Consider the following 20,640-nt stretch of genomic DNA (forward strand, 5'->3'; position numbering starts at 1 on the left):
GAAAGGAGACCATATATTCCTGAGCTTCTCTAGGTGCTTCTAAGGCAGCAGAGGAAGAAGATTCACTTTCTTCTTGCACTGACAAAGGCCTATTCCATTCCCTAGAATCTGAATTTTCCTAATATTTCAGAAGGGTTAAAAAGTTGAAGTCAGGAGCTACCAACGGATGTTAGCTCATGTGGGCACCTGTTATTAATGGAAAATATTAGGGTCTCTCTCCGGCTTATCAATCCTCAGGGAATCTGAAGCAATAGAGAGGGGCAAGTGCAAGCTGCCCTCCTGGGGCCTGAGATCACCATCATGTCTCAAGGTTGGCATCTACTTGAAATCAGTCAGTAGGTCAATGATTCCACAGTTAGTTTTAAAAAATTAAAGTTACAGGGAAGCATTAGGAAGAAAGTAACAGTTGCTGTTGGAGGCTGTACGTGCTGCTGTAAGCACCTGGGTAAGCTTCCTGGGTAGGTGTGAGAGAGAGGAGGCCAAGGGACGGCCTCACGGGTGACCAGAGTCAGAGTCAGGGTACAGCAGGTTCTGACTGGGAAGTGGCCTGGATTCCCTGGCAGGCTTCTCCACAGAGGATAGTTTGGAGGCTCTTTAAAAATTCGTAGGTTATTAAAGTAATTCTTCCCCCTCAAATTTCTGTCCTCTGCCTAATTGGGTTTGAGAAAACCAAGTGGGGCTAATGTTCCCAGCACACGTTCATGCCTCCCCATGGCTTCCCCCCAGCTCTCACTTGGGCCTGGCCCTCCATGAAACAGAGCCCCCTTGATCTTCCTTCACCTGGGTGGGCATCTGTCTCTCTTGGCTTTTCCGCCATTGCCCCTTGGCTCTCCAGGTAGGAAGGAGACTGGACACTGTGCCTAATTGATTGTGTTCAAAAAAGCCCCATGGACTTGGCTAATTTTTTTTAGTCCTTTTATTGTCATCATAGGATGTACAACCTAGAAGAAGCCCTTGAAGCTGTTATGTCCTGTCTCTTGGCACTGGAGAGGATGGAATTTGAACCAGTTTCCTCAGATAGCCATCGTCTCAATTTTTTAAGAAAAAAAAATACTCCCCTAAAGAAGCGGCTACTGCAGCATCTCTTGGGAAGGCTTTCCTGCATTTCTTGCTGTGGACCAAGAATGGTTAAGTCACTCCTCTGCAGACCCACTATGACTTATGGGAAGGGCCAGCCTGAGAATTTTCCCCACCCCATAAAGAGCACTGAATGCCCTTGGCCTTATGCCATCTTTGCCTAGGAATAAGAAGGCCTCTTGGTTCTTGAACCTGCTGTAGAGAGTTTTTGTTTGTTACATGTTAGTGTCAGTTTCTACTCTCAGATTTTTTTTTTCATGCATCAGGCACTATATACCCACTTAAAACCAGCTGAGCAGAATGAGAGGAAACTATGGTAGAGGTAGAAAAGGTTAAGACGTGTGAGGGGGAGGATGGGAGAGGGACAAGCTGTTGTTCAGGGTCGCCTGGCAAAATGATACCCAGAAGTAGCAGTCCACAGATGCATTTCATCAGCAAGCCTCTTCCATGGACATGGAGAATGGACAAACCCTGATGGGCATATTTCTTTAAAATTTCTATTTAGAAAGATCTTCTCTGCAATTCTGGCTTGAATGCCATATTTTAAAACAGATGATTTCTGCCCAAAGACCATGAGCATTTGAGCTCTTCATGGGGAAAAGGCGATATTTAAATTAAAGCTTAAAAAATGTTTTTTAAAGAAAAACAACCTGGAAGATGCGTAGGGTTGGTTATTCTTGAGGCCCAAGTGCCTGAGCCCCAGAGCACAGGCTTTCCCAGTACTTCTTCCTTCTTCCCCCTTGCTTGTTCCAAGAACTGGGGACAGTATTTGTACTCTGAATGCCAGTCACAGGGTTCACAATCTTAGAATGGAAGAGTTGAAAGTGACAAATTCAACTTGTCCAAACTTCTCACATTATAGAGGAAGAAATGAAAACCAGGAATACGAGGGACTTTAAGGGCAGAAGCATACCTTAACCACTCCCCACCCCCATTTCTCAGGGGTCTTTTTCTTGACACCCACCTTCCCTGAGGTCTCCAGTAACTTGTGGCAGAGCTGGGACTAGAATTTGATTCTCCTGACTTTAGTTCAGTGCTTCCTCCCCCCCACCGCTTTCTTATAGCTTCATGCTTTCTCTGATGCCTATAGTCCACGGCATAACTTACTGGCAGGCAGAATTAAATACCAGTGTAACATGATTTTAAAGAGTGCAGGGTGAACTTCCACCCCCAAAATCATGCCCACACCAGCCTGTAACTGGTGCTTGACCTCCCACTATTAGAGATTCTTTCTCTTGTAACTTGAGCTTAGGAGGCTTTCTTCCAGAATCTCCTTTTGAAACAGAAGTCCCTCTGGGAAAGCTAAGTGTTGATAGCTAATAAACAGGAAAGGCTGTTCCTCTGAGAGCTGATACCCACAAGTGGTGGTGGCGGTCTAGAGGAGGGGCCAGGACAGGGAGTTCACATGGGAGGATGCATGTGAGATTGATGTGAAGGTGGGTCCACTCTTTTGTAGATGTTTGATAAACGCTACTCTCTGCCTGACCAAATGCAGAAGACAGACCATGGCCCAGGCACATTGCTGGGAAATCCCCTTCCCAGGGAAACCCAGAGGGAGAGGCAGGGCTGCCCACCCCACATACTATCTGAGAGCAGCCAGCCCAGTGCTTTCTCTGTAACAGGTGCCCTCTCTCCTCCCCCAAGGCTTCACTTGCATGGATTGACCTTTATGGGCACTTTTGTCTATGGCTCAAGAGAGGAGAAGTCTGTCTTATTATCCTGTGAGTGGAAGATGGGGCAAAAGACCTAGACAACAGAGGGGAAGGGGTGTCATCTGCACCCCACCCTGACACTGGCTTTTGTGCCCTTACAGAGGAATGGAAGAGTTAGGGCCAGAAACTGAAAGGGCGCTTCTCCAGGAGCCTTGGAACTCTGAACACAGGGAGTGGGGTTGGGGCTCATCTAATTCTGCACAACATCCAGCTCTGAGAGTACTGGGATGCAGCAGCCCTGGCATAGCCCTCGACCACCTCATGAGGGACACTGTTAATGTGAGCAACAGCAGGGCTTCTGAAAGCAACCTCGAGGTTATGGAGTATTGACCGAGGGCAGCCAGAGGTGAAGAAGACGTGAACCTATGATGTGGTCCTGCAGGGTCTCCTGGAAGTCCTTGGTGGTGGGGAGCTTTGCCTCAAGAGGGGCCCAGAAGAGGAACTTTGGACAATTGTTACATGGTGTGACACTAGCTGTCATGCCCTGGTGATACTTGAGCTCCTCTTAGATCCTTAGAAGCTCTCCTGAGATGCTGATGGACTAAAGTGGCCCAGAAGCTCACAGGCCCAAGCTCTTCCCTTCGAATGCAACCAAATTTAGGCTATGATTCTACATGACTAGAAAGTCTGTGCCAAACTCTGTCTGCAAAAGGATAGTGATGAGAATGGCTTCAGGGACTCTGTTATCCAATCAGGGGAAAGGAAGGGAGAGGCCCAATCTTTGTCTCAGCTAACTTGAGATAAAATGAGGCTGAAGGAAAAGGGCAAGATTTGCTCAGAGCCCTCCAGTCACAAACTCTGACTTGAATCTTCCAGGGCTTGTTTTATGGGCCAGGAGGAAAAGGTACAGATGTTCAGTTTAAATTAATCCCAGTGTAGCATGGACTATCCTGCCCGAGATGACAATAGATTGGTTTTAAAAAAGAAGGTGAAAGGAAGAAAAGAAAAGGCCATCTTTATAGGTTGGAAAAGAGTTGGGGCATATATGCAAAGTTGTTCTGATAGTATTCTCCTCCTCCTTCCTCCACCAGCCACTTGCCAAGGTGCTAGATCTTTCCTTCCTTCCTGTGATGAAGCCCACATTTGCTCAGGATGCATTAACTAAGTCCTGATGTCGTTGCATAGCAGATCTGGGCAGTATGTAAGCTCAGTTTTCTGGAAGTTAAAAAATAAAAAGCTATGTCTTCAACACCTGCAAATATGGTGTGCAAGCTGGAGTGGCACCACTTGGAGAAGTTACTAAGTGGATGTGAAAGAAAGAGCTGCAGCAAGAACACAGGTTGACAGGTGTCACTTAAGTGGAGTTGCCCTGTCAAGAGCCATTGTCAGGCTGACAGATACTCTGGCCTCTGGGGCTGGGGTGTCCTTTTTACACTTGTATGTGTGCCTGAGAGTTGAACAACAGATGCAGTTTTGCTGGGTTGAGCCTGTCACCTTCAGCCATACGCCACATGTCATCACTCCCATTTATTGAGGTCCACAATGAGCCTGGTTTTGGGTGAGGCAATTTACAGCAGCCCATAATAGTAGGTTTTACCAGGCCCATCTCTCTCGGCAAATGGGAATTTTGGGGGCTCAGAGTGGTTAAGCAACGTGTCCAAGATCATAGAGTCAGTTAACTGTCAGAGCCTGGATTTAAAGCCAGGTCTGTGTGGCTCTGAGGTCTGTGCCATCGCTGGTGTCAAGGAGACAAGGTTTTTAGGTAGGGTTCAGACCCGCACCTTGCTGTGTGACCTGGACAAGTTCAGCAACCTTTCTGAGCCATCCTTCCCTGATCTGTAAAATGGGGGTAACCATGTAACTAATGCTTGGGGCTGCTGTGGGGATTGGTGGGTGTGCTCCACGGGAAGCACACAGCACAGCACCCGGCCCGCAGTGGGTACTTGGCCTGTGGTCACTCTCCTGATGATACCAGGCTCCCTCTCCCTTCTGCAAGGCCCTAGGCAGAAAGAAGCACAGCACAGGAGACAGTTCTCATACTCGCCTGCAGGGTTTCCATCCCTGGAGACGAAAGCCCTTCCCTCTGTAAATGACAGCTGTGTTGGAAATAAATGGATACCTGGAAGATCAAAGAAATGGAAACCACTCTTCTCTTGCTGTGTGATTTTAAAATGTCACTTAACCATGATAGTTTTTTTTTCCTGTGGAATAAGTTGAATGGTCCTTAACCCCACTTTACTGAGACTTGAGGTTGAGAGCTACGCTGGGATAAACATGGGTTTTTGTTTCTCCATAGGTGAATTAGCCACAGAGTAGATTGTGTCTGGTAAGATGAGGACTCTGGCTGGCTTCTCCAGCAACCTGGCCCCCTGCTTTAGGGACTATGGTCTGTCGCCATCACTGCGTATGTCTGAGCAGCACGTTAATTTGAATATATTTTGTAGTCAAGAATTGATAGACAGGTAGAAATTTTATTTGCAAGTAAAAATACATAATACATACAATGAGTCAAAGAGCATTTTTTTTCAATAATCTGCTGATTTGTGTCATTCATGTATTAATATGGATCATTGAGAGCTATGGGGTTATGCTGACTTACAGCCCAGTAGCCTGTATTGCTGAGAAATTCATTGACTTCCCCATCAAGCTCTGCCTCCTGATAAGTGATGAGGAAATCGAGCGATGACTACTTATAATGGCTGCTTGGCTACTACTATTGAGGCTGCTGGAGCCAAATGGGGCTCTTAAAAAATGGCACCTCTTTCGACCTCTGGAAAAGCCAAACTAGAGCCCAGTGCTGGAATGAACACAGTAATTAACATTACTTACAGGCCTCCTTTGTAAACCCCTGAACTGATGGCAGGCTGACTTCCCTTCCCATCAGTTTTACAGTGGGAAGGAGGGGGCGTTCTGCTCTTCAGTCTTTATTTTGGCCATCAGAGTTGAATTTTGATTTGAGATGCCTCTGACCAGTCTTTGCTGTCATTTGGAGGTGGTTAGCATCATAATCCACATCATGAATGAAATGGCAAGCAGAAGGAGGATGCAGGGTTTGTCTCAGGCAAATCTCTTAAAGAGGAGGAAACAGGCCCAGAAAAGTTAAATGACTTTCCTGAGGCCACCTGGCTGCTAAACGACAGAGCTGGGACTAGTAGTGCACAGGCATGCTGACCCCTGCTGTCATGCTCTTTCTCCTTATTACTCTGCGTCTCTGTCTGCTATGGTTAAATACAGTCTTTTAGGAAGAGCTGAAGAAAAGGAAACTCACCTGTGTTAACAACACTATGTCCCAGGAACTGTGCCAGATGCTTCATCTGCATTGGCTCATTTTACCCTCGCAACCCGTTAGCCAGGCAGTGATCACCATTCAGCTGTTTGTACACAGATGGAGAGGTTAACTTACTGTTCTGTAAGACCACAAAGCTCTTTCTCCTAGGCTCTGTTGAATGCCTCCTTCATCTCACTTACTTCCTCTCTCAGCCTCCCTCACACTTCGAAGCACGCTTTGATAGGCTCCATTGGGAGGTTTTAAACGGCCAGGTTTCCTTGGGTTGAGGGCAATGGGTAGGTCACTTGTTACAGGCAAGTCTGAATACAGAAAATGTTGGTTTAAAAGGGAGTCAAACAAGACCTTCTGGGGAGTGGGGAGTGTGGTTTCTGAGGGAGTGGGCTTCTACTAGGCACTGGTATGGGCAGGGGTGGCAGGCTGCTATCAATCCAGGCTCTCCTGCAGGCATAACCTCTGGAAGGAAAGGAAACAGAGGGTGCACCTCAGGCCTGAGTATCCTTTGTGGTAGTTCTACCTAAGAGACAGGTAACTGATGCCAATTAAGAAAATCTTAAGTTTTTTGGATCACAGTACTTCTTGGTATCATGAAATCCATGCTCTGTTGCCCAGCAATTGGAAGTGATCTGTTCTCTGTAAAGACCTCTAGGAAAGAACGCCCCAGGTCTCAGCACCTCTCATGAGCCTTTCCCCAGGCATTGGAAGCCTCTTGCTATAGAAACACATTTAAAACAGGATTACGTCTTTTATTTCATGGATCTTCCTCCTCAAGTGCGTGATCCAGGGCGATGTTGGGTAGGAAAGGGAAAGAAAATTAGATTTGCACCTTCCGATTGTTCCAGCTACAGTCTTAGAAATTACAATTTGATGAGGAACTGGCAATGGATATTAAGGTAATATCACTTTGGGGGAAACTATCATATGAAAATAAAAGCTTCTGTTCATAAGGGTATATTTAAAACTCATTTATTAAAATATTGCTTAGAACTTGAAAATTCATCAGTAGGTGAATTGTTTGGAAAGTATGGTTTATCCATACAGTGAGATGTTATACACTTTTAAAAATAACTTGGATCTACATGTAGTAACCTGGAAAGAGGCCCATTATACACTGTTTAATGAAGAAAGCAAGTTTCTGAGTAATGTATATAACATGATTCCATTTATATACAGCATACACCAACAGCACACACTTTTAGATATATAACTTAGGTCTTATATATATTTGCATGAGCAAAAAATAGAGAAGAGTACACAGTAAAATGTTAATATTACCTTAAGGGGGTGAAGTTTTAAATGAAAGAAAAATCTAGCAAAGTTTAAATTAAAATAAAATCCCCTGAGAAGAAAGGGATCAGAATGGTTACATGGTCCAGAAGGGAAAAGGTGGACTCAATCACAGCTTTGTTTTACCACCTCCACTCATTGTGCATTTTCAGGTCGGGTTGCCCTGATGCACCAGAGATCAGCCCTATGCTAAGGCAGATCACAATGTGTTATGCCACAAGTGACATTGGTAAATAGTGCATTTGGAGAGAAAAGGCTATAAAACTTCTCATCTGTAAAAGTTTCCAAGGCATACAAGAACTTTGGTATCTTGGTAAAAAGAATGTGTCTCCAGGCACACTTGGAATCTACCATGCTTCTGGTTGAGGCCCTACAGCCTCCAGGGTCTCCCGGTCCATATCAGTAGATACTTCTTGCAGGGTCTACCTGACTGTAAGCCATTGATTATATTATATATATATTTAACCTATGAGAACCAATGCATAAGACCCCTGATGGTACCTAAATCTATTATAACAGTTAGTATATTAGAGTTAGTCATTTAACCAACTCTTCGTGGAAGATAAGGGTCACCGGTGCAGAGATAAGTCTCTTCACCTTTTAGTCCAGAATACTTAGCACATGCTTGGCCCATAGTCATATAAGGTTAACAGAAAAAAATATGTATTAAGTTATTGCACTGGAAAGACTGAATGGCTTCCAGTTGGCTTTCAGGGATTCCAGAGACTTCCCATAAAAAGGTGAGCCCTAATGAAAGATTTAAAAAGGAGGAAAGGAGTAGAGTATACAACCTCCACCCAGTAGAAAAAGCTAATTCTGTTGTGGCAGCACAACAGAATCTTTTGGGTCTTTCTCATCCTTAGAGAAAGGTAGGTAACAAGAGTATTCAACTTTTTAGAATAAAACAGCAGGATTAAGCTATAAATGCAGAAGTATTATACTAAGAAAATGTCTCCCAGATATTGTTAAAGCAAATAGTATCATATCCAGCACAAAAGCAGTGAATTGATTTAATCAGACATTATCAGAGCAAGGAAGAAATAACATTCTGGTTTTAATGGCAAAAAAAAAAAAATCCCACCTCAAATTGCTTTGCAGGTATTGGTGGCACTCAGCGAGTTGTTCTTTGGAATGCAGTTTAAAAATATTGGGCCTTGGGTTAGGGAGGAATAGGACCACAGAGGCTTTTGTGTAGGAGAACGGCCCAGGTGTGGGGCTGCCTGGAGGCTCAGCCAGGTAGCTGGCTGCTGCAGCCTTGGCTTGGCTCCCATCTGGCCCAGAAGACAGTAAGAACACTGCTGGGTTAGCTGCCATGAGGTGGTGATGGATCATGGCTGTGGCCTGATTCTCGAGGAGTCATGGATTCACTGCAGTGTGCTGTGGCCATATGTGAACCCTGGCCATGTGTGAGGTCCCCTGGGAGGAGGAGGAGAAAACCACATAATACGTCGCAACTTTCAGCAGCAACAACCATTGGAACAATCTAGAGCCTGAGATTTCCCAGGAAGCATGGTCCGCAGGTTAAAATGCTGCTTCCTGATTCTAGGGGCCTGGGATTTGGGGAGTGTTGGTTGGCCCCTGGAGATGAAGTATGGTACAGTCTTCACCTTCTAGGGTTCCAGCATGGGCTCAGAGTTGACAGGAGACAGAATTATAGAGTCCCAGCACAAGGCAGGTGGAACCTCAGAGGGCTTGCTCAACCTTCTGGTGTTTATGGGGCCTCTACATCATCTATGCCAACAATTAATCTAACTGAGCCTTTCCAGTAATAGGAAACTCACTTCTTCTGCAGCATCTCACAAAGCTGGATAACCTTTGTAATTGTAACCGTCCCCAAGAGTCTCATCCCAACCATCAACACAACTTTCCTCCAGTCCAGGCCTCTCAAGAACCTCTGAGTTAGAGATAGACCTCCTTAGAGTGTGGGGTTCTTGTTTTGGATCTTCTGTAACTTAGGGATCTTCTTCCTCTGCAGGTCTTTTTGTCTCCAGATATTCTTGTCCAGTTGTCCTCCAATCATCACTGTCCCTTAGAATTAGAGGCTTAAGGAATCCTGATGCTCAAACCTCACTAAATCATACTCTCTGGGGGGTAGAACAAAAGCACTGGTATTTTTAAAGCTCTCCAGATGATTCCACTGTACAGCCAAGGTTGAGAACCACTGTCTTGCTCCCTGAACCTGGTCAACTTCTTGAGGTTTATGCTATGGAATCAGGTATCTTAGATTTGAATCTTGCCTCTACCACTTGGGCGATTCCTTGTGTTTTTGTTTTCTCATCTGTTATATGGGGATAATAGTATCTACCTCAAAAAGCTGTTGAACGGGCTACATGAGAACACAGGTAGGTCAAGAATAATCTCTGGCATGTAGTAAGTGTTCTATAAGACTTAGCAAGTGTTCTATAAAATTTAACTCATGTGCCTAGGACAGGGCCTAGCGAATGTTGACATAATATTTGTGCACTTGCCATGAGATAGGCATTGTTCTAAGCACTTTACTTTTGTTGTGTTGAAGATCTAGTATAAGAAAAATTACATAAATAAAATGCGTCTTCAGAACCTCTTTACCTGGTAGGGTCTATTGTTTCAAACTACCCATTTGACTCACACCCTACCTAGTGAACTCTCTGAACCCCTTATCATCCCACATGTTTTCTTGCCTCCCATGAAAATCTCCTTAAGAGTTCTACAGAAGATCTGTACCTTTAAAAGCATCCAACATGACTACATTAAGAGCTCATCAATGGTCAATTCAATACGTTTTGTTGCCTCTTGTTAAGGCTAGTGCCTATTAATGAGCTGGGCATTTAAGAGATGCCTAGTAAATTATTTGTGGGATGACTAAACTAATTAACCTGGTAAAAGACTACGCTAATATATTTTTGCAAAAGAGATGGAGAAAGACTGAATTCACAGGAATGGTGGGGATGCTGAGAAAATAGTTCTACAAAGTACCTACTATGTGCTAGGCACTTTTCACAATCATAAGACGTGAATGTTCAGGTCATGTCTTGGTGTATAACAAATCACCCCAAACTTCGTCTCTTAAGGTAATAATTAGCTTGCTTGTGAATTTGTTCTTAGGTGGTTACATAGCAGGAACAGCACCTCTTTGTTCTAAGACAGCTCAACACGGGGCTAGAGTATCCACTTTCAAAACAGTTCACTCCTGTACTCCAGCCTTTATGGAACCACCCTAGTGGCATAGGCTCCTCACTCACAGCCCCAGGCTGGCTCTGGGTTGGATGGGTTGGGACAGAAAACTCTTGCCATGAAAATATAGCTCTCCATCTCAGCCTCTCCACTCCCCATTCCAAAGGGAGATGTGTCTGTGCTTGGGGAGAAGCCAAGCAAAGCAAAAGATTTCAACAGCGAAAGGAGGAAACACACCCACTGAGGTTCTCATAGCAACATAATCACGCACAGGCAGCAGCCTATTTCGGTGGGAGCTTGTTTCAGCTCCCCTCCTCCCTGGTTAGTCACAGAAGGGATGCACAAGAAGAAGCAGTGTTGGGTGGGGGCAGAGTGTCGGACTGAAAGTCAGGAGGCTGGGGAGCTGGGTCCTCTGCTTGCTGATGGACCATGGGCAAATGTCCTCCTCTCTCCAATCTTGGGGTCCTTATTTGTAAAATGAGAGGATTGGACCACAGAGCGGTGAGGATCATTTCTTTTCTGATTTCCTTTGATTGCACAAACACTGAGACACTTTTGGTAGGGAATTAGATGTCTCTCAGAATCTTTTGTCTCTGAGAAGATGCCTAGAGAAAAGGGAATTCAATAGGATAAAAGTCATTCTCCAGATTCACATCATTTATTTTCCTACCACTTTCTGCATGTTGACAGAACGGGAGGAACGACTGGGTGTCGTCAAAGATTCTGCTCACTCTCCCCCAACTCTAACCCAGGTCTGTGTTCTGAGAAGGGAAAAGGTTAAGGAGGTTAAGGTCATCTTTTTATTCAAGTTTTCACATACACACACACACACACACACACACACACACACACACACACACACACATACACTCAAGCCTCTTGCTACATTTTCATCCTTCTCATTGTTCATCCTCTCCTCTCTCTATCCCTCACTTCTCACCTCTACTTAGTGCAATGTATCCTCTCTTTCCCTGAGGACCAGATGATGGAGGCATGTTTCGTACTGAGAATGATTCTAGCCCTTTTCTTCAATGGACTCTGGGGTTAGTTGAGGACAGTCAGGCTCACGCTTCCCAGTTATCAAAGGTGATGATAAAAAGCAAATAGGGCATTTGGGAGGGACCTCCCCAAACAAGTACAGAGATGAGGTGAAGACAGCCAGGTGCTCGGGGAGCATCTTATAGGTCTCAGTCCTTGACTTGTAGTCTGAAAGCTTAAAAGTACAGCTGTTTTAAGGAGTCAGCCTGAGTGTCCTGTTGCAAAGGGAGAGGCAGAATGGGGTCCCCCGCTTTTGTTCTATCTCCCACTGCCCGACAGATGGCCAGTAAAACAGAGAAAAAGAAGCTCTCAAAGTGAAGAGAGGAATGCATTGTATAAAAATTCACACCCCCTGCTGCCGCCCAAACTCCCTTAAAAAAGGATCAAGAGAATCCTGACGGGTACGTGACATCCTCCCTCTCTCCCATAAAAGGGACTTCAAAATCTGGCGATGGTGGGGGAAGGGTGAGGAGGGAGAAGAGAAATGCGTGGGCAGGGGGCTGCCAGGGAAGACTGGAGTGGGGGGGGGCACTGCAGTCTCGCATTTGACTTTCTCCCACCCTCTTTCCCAAGCCACTCTGGCCGCCACCTTTGCCCCTCCCTCTCAGCCTGAAAGGGGCTTGGAGTCCCAAGGGCTTTGGGTACACACACACAGAGAGAGAGAGAGAGAGAGAGAGAGGGAAAAGGATAAAGAATGACACCACACTTACCCCTAGAGTTGAAGGAGTTAAGGACCCTCCCCCATCCAGACACCCACCCCTTCGTTCCCCAAACCGTAATTTGCCAAGGAAGGATCCAGGAACTGGCGGAGGAGCGGGAGAGCTGGGGTGGGACGGGGTGGGGAGGGTGCGAGGTAACTGTGGCCCGGTCTCGCCCGGACCTCGCCCTAGGTGGGAGCACGCGCACCGGGTCTAAGAACCTGCAAGAGCCTTGCCCGGCGCCGGCTTTCTCCGGGCCCCCCGCGCGGGCCTGGCCTCCACGTAAGTTGTGTGCAGCGCCAGGGAGTGGAGGCGGCCGAGACCCTCGGAGACTAGGGGAGGGGGCGGGCCCGGGGGCGCTGGGGGCCCTCGGTCTGCGCCCAGCCGCCGCCTGCTCCACCGAACCTCCTACCCCGCCCCCACTCACCCGGCTCAGCCCCTAGGAGAGACGCGCAGGAAGCGTGTTGCTTCGCCCAGCGGATCGGCAGAAGTTGAGAGGAGTTGGCGGCTGCCTCTGGCCGGCCGGACTTTGCGAGCAGCCTGGAGAGGATCCGCGACCGCCGCCGCCGCCGCGGAGGCTTCGGGGCTGCTTCCCTCGAGCTGAGCCCGCAGCGCGGGTGGAGAGGGGCGGGGAGGGGGTCGGGGGCACGAGAAGAACTTGAAACGGTGTGAAGGAATCCGGAGCAGATGAGAAGGGAGGAAAATAAAACAAAGTGGAGACTGCAGAACAGACTCCGCTGTGGCTGACTGTGCCGGCTGACGCTCCAGCTGAGGGGCTGGGTTGGATTTTTTTTTTCTCCCATCCTCTCGCTCTCTCTTTTAAAGCTACACCAGCTCTCTCTCTTTCTCTACTATCTCTGTATCACCAAACCCTTGCTGGCTCTTATGGGCATGAAACACTCCTCCCGCTGCCTGCTCCTAAGGAGGAAAATGGCGGAGAACGCGGCCGAGAACACCGAGGTAAGGAGGCGAGCGAGCAGGGGCTCTCGGAGACCCCGCCGCCCACCCAGACCACCGCGCCGCCGCCGCCGCCGCCGCTCAGCACCGAGTGCCAAACTTTCCCCAGCTTCATCCCGCTTGCTTCTGCCGGCCTCCTCGTGTGTGTGTGTGTGTGTGTGTGTGTGTGTGTGTGTGTGTGTGTGTTGGTGGGGGGTGGGGGGGAAGTTCATGTCTCAGGTCCCCTCCCTCTTGAAAATGCAAAACAGTCACTCTCACCCCATCACCCTCTCCTGCCACCCGCTGCTCCCTTCTCCTGCCCCCAAGTCCCAAACCCTGGGCAGCCGCGCTCCCCTGCCCTCTCCTCTGGGCTCCGTGAGGGCTCCCGGGTCCCGGCTTTGTGCAGAGCTGGGGTGGGTAATCCTGGGGCCAGGTCTGCTCCCTGCAGTGCCTTGACCATCTCCTGCCGCTGCCTCAGCTTTACCCTTCAAGCTCGAGTCGGTTCCCGAGCTCTCCGTCCCCGCAGCAGCGCGGAGAGCTCCCGGCCGCGGGGGCCGAGCCGGCAGGAGGACTCGGGCACCTCCTACAGACCCTCCGGCCCAGATCTGGGCCAGAGAGAAGTCTGCAATCCTCAGATGTCAGAGCCGCCTCTGGGTAGCTAAACCCGGCAGGGCACACGGGCCGCGGCCACCTTCAGCACCAGGGACAGCGCCCGCCCCTGCAGCAGCCGAGCCTGCGCGGACTGTGAGGGCTGCGCGCCGCCGGCTGCAGTGAGAAATGGGTCTGCAGCCACTCGTCCCGCAAGGGCTTTTGAGGAGGTCGCTCTAGCTCCGCAAATTGTGTTCTTGGCCCCCGCCTTCGGCAGCCTTTTTCTCTACTCTCCAGCTGGCCCTGAGCCGCAGAGAGCCCTGCTGGGCTTTGCGTCCCGAGACTCGAGGCTGTGATCCCTCGCCTCCCTCTGACCCCGCTGTCATTACAACAACCGGACTATTCCGTAGGCTCTGGGCACCTGTAGTCACGAAGGGGATCAGCGTGGGCAGCCCCCTTACCTTCCTGGAGAAACGGTGCGCCGAGATGGGGGCGGAGTGGGGCATGTGTGTGAAGATCATCCCTTACTCAGTGGCAGGAAAAAGACACAGAGAGCAAACTCCCAGGCTCTATTAATAGCTGGGTGTCTGGTGGGGCTGCCGCACATTTCACATATGGTTACCCATATGCAGCGGGGGGCGGGGATGGGGGTGTGGCGCGGGGATTGTCCCTCTGTCTTGCCGGAATGCAAAAAGGTAGAGAGACCCTTCCTGGTCTTCTTCCCTCGAGGTCTTAGCTCTGCGCTAAAACCCCTACCCCACCGCGTAGGCAGCAAAGCTTTATACATCCCCCTTGTCTGAGAGACTAGAAGCAGCATGCATCTGACAATTGTCAATTTCAAAACAAACACGCTCCGGGACTTGAAAGCAGCGGGGCATTCAGTAGCGAATGCTGTCTCCTTGAGTTAGGGCAAAGCCTGCGTGCCCGCCGTCCCCTCACCACTTCCTCTTCCCCAGCCCCCACCTGAGAGCAGACATTCGGAATGATGTGTAGTGCGAGGCGGCTAGCCTCCCAGCAGAAAGCCATCCTTACCATTCCCCTCACCCTCCGCCCTCTGATCGCCCACCCGCCGAAAGGGTTTCTAAAAATAGCCCAGGGCTTCAAGGCCGCGCTTCTGTGAAGTGTGGAGCGAGCGGGCACGTAGCGGTCTCTGCCAGGTGGCTGGAGCCCTGGAAGCGAGAAGGCGCTTCCTCCCTGCATTTCCACCTCACCCCACCCTCGGCTCATTTTTCTAAGAAAAAGTTTTTGCGGTTCCCTTTGCCTCGTACCCCCGCTGCTGCGCGGGGTCTGGGTGCAGACCCCTGCCAGGTTCCGCAGTGTGCAGCGGCGGCTACTGCGCTCTCCCAGCCTCGGCGAGGGTTAAAGGCGTCCGGAGCAGGCAGAGCGCCGCGCGCCAGGCTATTTTTACTTGCTTCCCCCGCCGCTCCGCGCTCCCCCTTCTCAGCAGTTGCACATGCCAGCTCTGCTCAAGGCATCAATGAAAACAGCAGTAGGGGCGGCCGGGCTCCTGCGAACAACAACAAAACAAACAAACAAAAAACCACGTCGCGTGCGGGGCACCAAGGCAGTGCGGGGAGGGACAGACCCAGCTGGGGCTCCTTGGAGGGGTGTGAGCCAGGTTGGCGGACCAGTTCTTAGCAACTTCCCTGGAGAAGGGGTAGAACCCAGACTTGGTCAAACGTGCCTAGCGGAGGCATCCAGGCAGCGTGACAATCGCTTGGTTTCCCTCCAGGAACTGGCTGTTTTTGGAATAAGCCAGGACTAGAGCAGCACTTCCAAAAGTGGGGTGTTGTGGGCTTGCCTGCATTTATGGTAGATGAGAGCGGCAGAAGCACGCCTCCACGTGTGTCAGTGGGTGGTGGGGAGCGTGGTAGTGGTCCTAGTTCTGAATTCCACACCTCTTTATCAAGCACCGGCTCTGTACCAGGAAAGCTAGGTACCCAAGTTCCAAACATGAGGACCACCTGGTCCCTCCTCTGGAGGGGCTCACAGTCTCATGGACAACTATGATGGATAATCCTGTAGCCACCTTTTCCTGCTTTTTGTTGTTTATCTCATTCCATCCTCACAACAATCCTGTGAGATAAGCAAAGATTAGTATTCATTTCCTATACCCATTTTATAGTCGAGGACACCGAGGCTGAGGTCAAGCAATTGCTGAAAGTCTTCTGGTGGGTTAAGTCAGCCCTGAAACACAGATTGCCCCTACTTCTGATTCATTGCTGTTTGCCCTATCCTTGCTATTTCTAACAAGATGCCATGTGTGAATGGGAATAGATGAGGAGTGGGCGGAGAGGAATACTTTGGAAGGGAGAGATGCAGTGATGGAGGTGGGCAAGGATGGGAGAAAGTGTTCGTTCAAAAGGTAAAGATATGGAGAGATACTCTAACCATTGGGCAGGAAGGGAGCAAGTGAAGAATAAAACTACTTACATTTTGACCAAAGCCTCCCTCCACAAAGCGAAGTACCCAGCTAGGGTACGAGAGCATCAACATCACGTGCTTGCTGGGCACTGTTGGCAATGGGTGGCCCTGGGGGCACTCCTCAACCGCTCTGACCTCAGTTCCCTTCTCTGTTAACTTGAGCTGATTCTCCTCATGGAATAGGGCAGGTATGGGTATAAGGAAATGCCAGGACAGCCCCTGGCACATGGCAAACACGCAGTAGTGTTAGTTCCATGTACGCTTTCTCCTGATCACTCAGCTATGCTTCTCTTCCTCAGCTAAGGGAATCACCATTCTGCCAGCCTCTTCTCCCTCTCCCCTGTTCCCTAGGTGTCATGAGAAACCTCCTCTGTGGCCTTCTGGAACATCTGCAAAGCCTCCAGTCCCACTCTCCTCTTCAGCCCATTGTCAGTGCCCAAGACACGTCATCTCACCTCTGCCGTCACTAAGGCACTTTCCTCTGAACTGTTGGTCCTCTTCTCTAATCCAGCCTCATAATCCTACTGTACTGGATCAGCTTTTGGAAGCACAAATCTGCTCATGATCAGGCATCTCCTTAAAAACTTAGGATGCTGTCCTATTGCCTACAGGACACTGGATAAAGCCCAGTTTCCTTAGCATGGTGTGCAAAGCCCATCAATACCTGCATCATGCAATTCTTGGAAAAGACCTCCGACTGCATACGTGAATGCTTTTGTGCATACTCTTCCCTCTGCCTGTGCCAGTCTTTCCTCCTTCTTCTCTCTGGAAAACAATCTTTTTCAACCTGCAAGACCCAGCTCAAATGTTACCTCCTCTGGGCAGGCTTCCCAGATCTGCCATTTATCCTCTCTCCCCAGGGAGGGGCATTACCCTTTCTGATGTGTTCCTAACGCCTGTCTCTCACTTTTCCTATTGCAAGATAATTGGCTTTTTGTGTGTCTATTTATATATCTATTAGATAATGCACTTTTTTTTTTGAATTTGTGGGCCTGACACACAATAAGTAATAAATGTTAATAAATGTTGACTGAATTGATGTATGTGATTGTGAACAAACTCTTGAGCCTTCTGGGCTTTAGTCACTCATGGCTTCCTGGAAATTGGGATTCCTATCTCCCACCCCACCTGTCTGCTGTACTTAGTTGCTGTGAACCTTTGAAACTCAAAATGGGTAAATATTCTGGGAATCAAGGTGCTGAAGCCAGTCAAATCATGGGTACATTTTGGTTATTCATGTACTTATTCAATATTCAGTAATTATCGACTCTTACTATGGAGTGCTCATCTGAATAGCAGATAAATGGATTAATCACAATGCCCAATTATGAACCATGGGGGATAATGGACCCTCCTGAGCTGCTTGCTTTACTGACACCTGGTGAAAGTCTGATGCATGATGCATTATTTATGGCGATGACTCCCTGATTAGGGTTTTATCACCTCAAAGGAGAGCCCCCAGGGGTCAGGAAACAGTTTTAGCAAAGAGTCACTTTGGAAACATATATATATATATTTTAATGTTCTGTTGACTTGCTGGCCCAGGGAGAGGGAATAATTACAGGTTGGAAAAATCCTACAATGTGACAATGAGATTAGGGGTTGCAGTGAGTTATGGGGATAACTGAGCTGACTTCTTGCATGGTGTATCTTGGTGGTTTTGGCTAATAGATCTTTCTCCTCAGGAAGTTACTTTCAGCTGAAGAATGTGGTCCCATTATTACAGGGGTCAGGGAATTGAGGAAGAGGAGGAACCAGGCATAGTTCTCTGAGGATGGTCTTCATCTATGTCTGTTTCTGCAGAGTGTGTACACTAACTAGTAGGCTATGGAGACAGACTTCCTGGTTTTCAATCCAGTTCTGGACCTAGTAGATGTGTTGCTACATTGAGCAAGTTGCTTAATGTCTCTGGGCCTTTTAAGATTGTTGTGATGATGAAAAGGGTTAATTTATGCAGAGGAATTAGAACATTGCCTTATACATGGTGAGTTCTCAATAAGCGTTTATGATTATTATCCTGCTAGCTTTTAGGAGTCTTGCCAAAAAAGTGCAAACTGAAAGTATTCTCCCACTTTCTCATTTCTGTAGCTGAAATGATCCATAAAACCATAGTCCATGTGACTTTTTCCTCCCTCCGCAAACACTGATTTCAGTCCTTAAGTGAGCTCAGGAGAATTAAGAAGATACCCAATTTTTTTTTTTTTTTTTTTTGCCTGGCTAATTTGGCTTTTCAGAGTCCTAAATTGGCTTTTGGCTGTCAAAGACGGTGAAACACAACACTCCTGTCTCCAATTCAAGAGTGGGTTTCATTTCCTCCTCTTTGCTAACTGCAATGTGAAGTGATTATCACATACCAGTGTGGAACATGCAAAAATCTGTAAAAACAGTCCTTACACCTTGGAGTCTACTCTGCCAGCAGGGGGAAAATGGGCAGCCTGAAAATGTGTGAACAGCCAAGGTAACTGAAAGCAGCCTCTGTGTGTGAGAAGCAAGCAGGTGGTGCTGTTGTGAACTGGCTTAGTCACAAGATAGAGTGAGCACAGGCAAGAAGGGACCTCTGAAAGGTCATTCTGTCCATGCCTCTGTCTCTGAGAACCACCTAACCGAAGATGCATTGTTGGCCACTTGGTCTCTTGTTAAAAAGCTTCGGAGAAGGGAATTTCCCCAAACTCCTCGAGTGTCTCAGTAGTCGGAAGTTCTCCCTGAAGTCTGAGCTCAACCTCTTCGATTGCAATCTGAGTCACCTTCATTTATGTTATTCTAAAAAGAGATGAAAACTGGCTGCTACCTTTTCATTTGGGGTTGTCTCACCATTTTTACTAGTTTTTGTTCCAATTGATTCCAATCCCTTTTTCTGATATTCTGGTATTAGACTTCTAATAGGAATAGCTAGGAGAGGAGTGTTTGAGATTTGCCTCTCCAGTATTATCCAGCCAAAATAGCCACTGGATATTTCACACATCAAATGTCTTTTCTTACTTCACTTGTTATAAGAATTCCCTCAAGCATCACAGTTTTTCCCATATTTGTAATGAGTGGCCCATAAGTAAAGATCTCTTTTTAAAGTGTAATTTTATATTGAGCAAACAGCTTGATGTGCATATTTTCATAAAGTCATAGAATGTTAAAGTTGGGTGGAAACTCAAATCACTTAAGTCAGGAGATAGGAACTACTTGTCCAATATCACAGAGCTCTTCCATGTTGGGGTCGAGACCCTGTGGACTCCTGGGTCTGTGCTCTTTATACCTCCTTTAAATGTAGCATCTCATTTATTGTTTTTATTTTTTGTGCCAACTTTCTGGTATATCCTGATCTGTACTGTCTAAGACCAGTGTTTCTCTGCATAAGGTCTAGGAATTGTGCATAGTGAGAGCTCTGACCTTCTTATAGAACTTAAAATGCTCGCTTGATACATTGCATTGTGTGCAATGCTGTGAATTACATATATCCCCATTGTATGGATTAGTAAACTGAAGCACAGAGAGTTACTGTTATTTGCTCAAAATCCCACAGCTGGTAAGTGATGAGGCTAGAGCTCAAAGTCTGGTTTTCTAATCACCAAAATGCTTTTTCTAGTCTGCTAGGCTGTGAAGGCATGAGAAGAACCAGAGTAGAAACTTAAAATGTGAAGAGAAAGGGTGGAGAAATTAACAGCAGGAATGTGGAATGGTGAATTTGGAAGAAGCCTAGGAAGAGACACCAGCCCTGCTTTCCTTTTTCCAGGACGTCTTTTCTTGCTTCCACCGCCATCTTGCCATCCTCACTTTCACAGTCTCCAATACTATGCCGTGTGAGTGACAGGGGCCTGACATAATTGTGGCAGGGACAGCCATCACCTCACTCTCCCTGCGCATCTAAACTATCCCTAGGCCTGGGTTCCTAGCTGGACCCAGTAGACAATGTACTTGTCTAACAAAGTATAGCTCTTCAGAAGCTTGACCCTAGGCCAGCAATATTAGATCTGGACTCTCATCCAGCTACTTTATTGGGATAAAGTGAATACTAAAGTCTCCGGGACAGGAACTTTGTTTCTTAAAATTTATCTTTGTAGTTTCATCACCTGTATTACCCTCCTAGGGCTGCTGTAATAAAGTACCACAAACTGGGTGGCTTTAAAACAACAGAAATGTCTTCTTCCACAGTTCTGGAAGCCAGAAGTCTGAAATCCAGATGCCAGCAGGGTTGGTTCCTCTTGAAGTCTTCATGGAGAATCTGTTCCTTGTCTTTCTTCTGGTTTCCCGTGGTGGCCAACAATGCTCAGCCTTCCTTGGCTATAGACACATCATCTGGTCTCTGCCTTCATCTTCACAGGGCATTCTTTCCTGTGTGTGTCTATACGTCTTCTTATAAGGACAACAGTCTTGTTGGATTAGGGGCCACTCTAATCCAATATGACTTCATCTTAACTTGATAACATCTGCAAAGACCCTATTTTTAAATGAGCTCACAGTCACAGGTACTGGGGGTTTAGGACTTCGACATATCTTTTTGGATGACACA

The 20,640-nt window shown here is 47.6% G+C and overlaps 1 protein-coding gene across 1 annotated transcript in view; it reads left to right on the top strand.

Moving 5' to 3' along the window:
* Positions 1-12,839: 12,839 nt before the first annotated feature.
* Positions 12,840-20,640, top strand: part of PRMT8 (protein arginine methyltransferase 8) — a 96,552-nt gene continuing 88,751 nt past the window's right edge. The window contains exon 1 of the mRNA XM_004052520.4: positions 12,840-13,151. Within this exon, the coding sequence (XP_004052568.2) occupies positions 13,077-13,151 (75 nt within the window). The 5' untranslated portion in view covers positions 12,840-13,076. The remainder of the gene's footprint in view (positions 13,152-20,640) is intronic.

The sequence above is a fragment of the Gorilla gorilla genome, chromosome 10 (assembly GCF_029281585.2).
Source record: "Gorilla gorilla gorilla isolate KB3781 chromosome 10, NHGRI_mGorGor1-v2.1_pri, whole genome shotgun sequence".
Taxonomy (NCBI): Eukaryota; Metazoa; Chordata; class Mammalia; order Primates; family Hominidae; genus Gorilla; species Gorilla gorilla.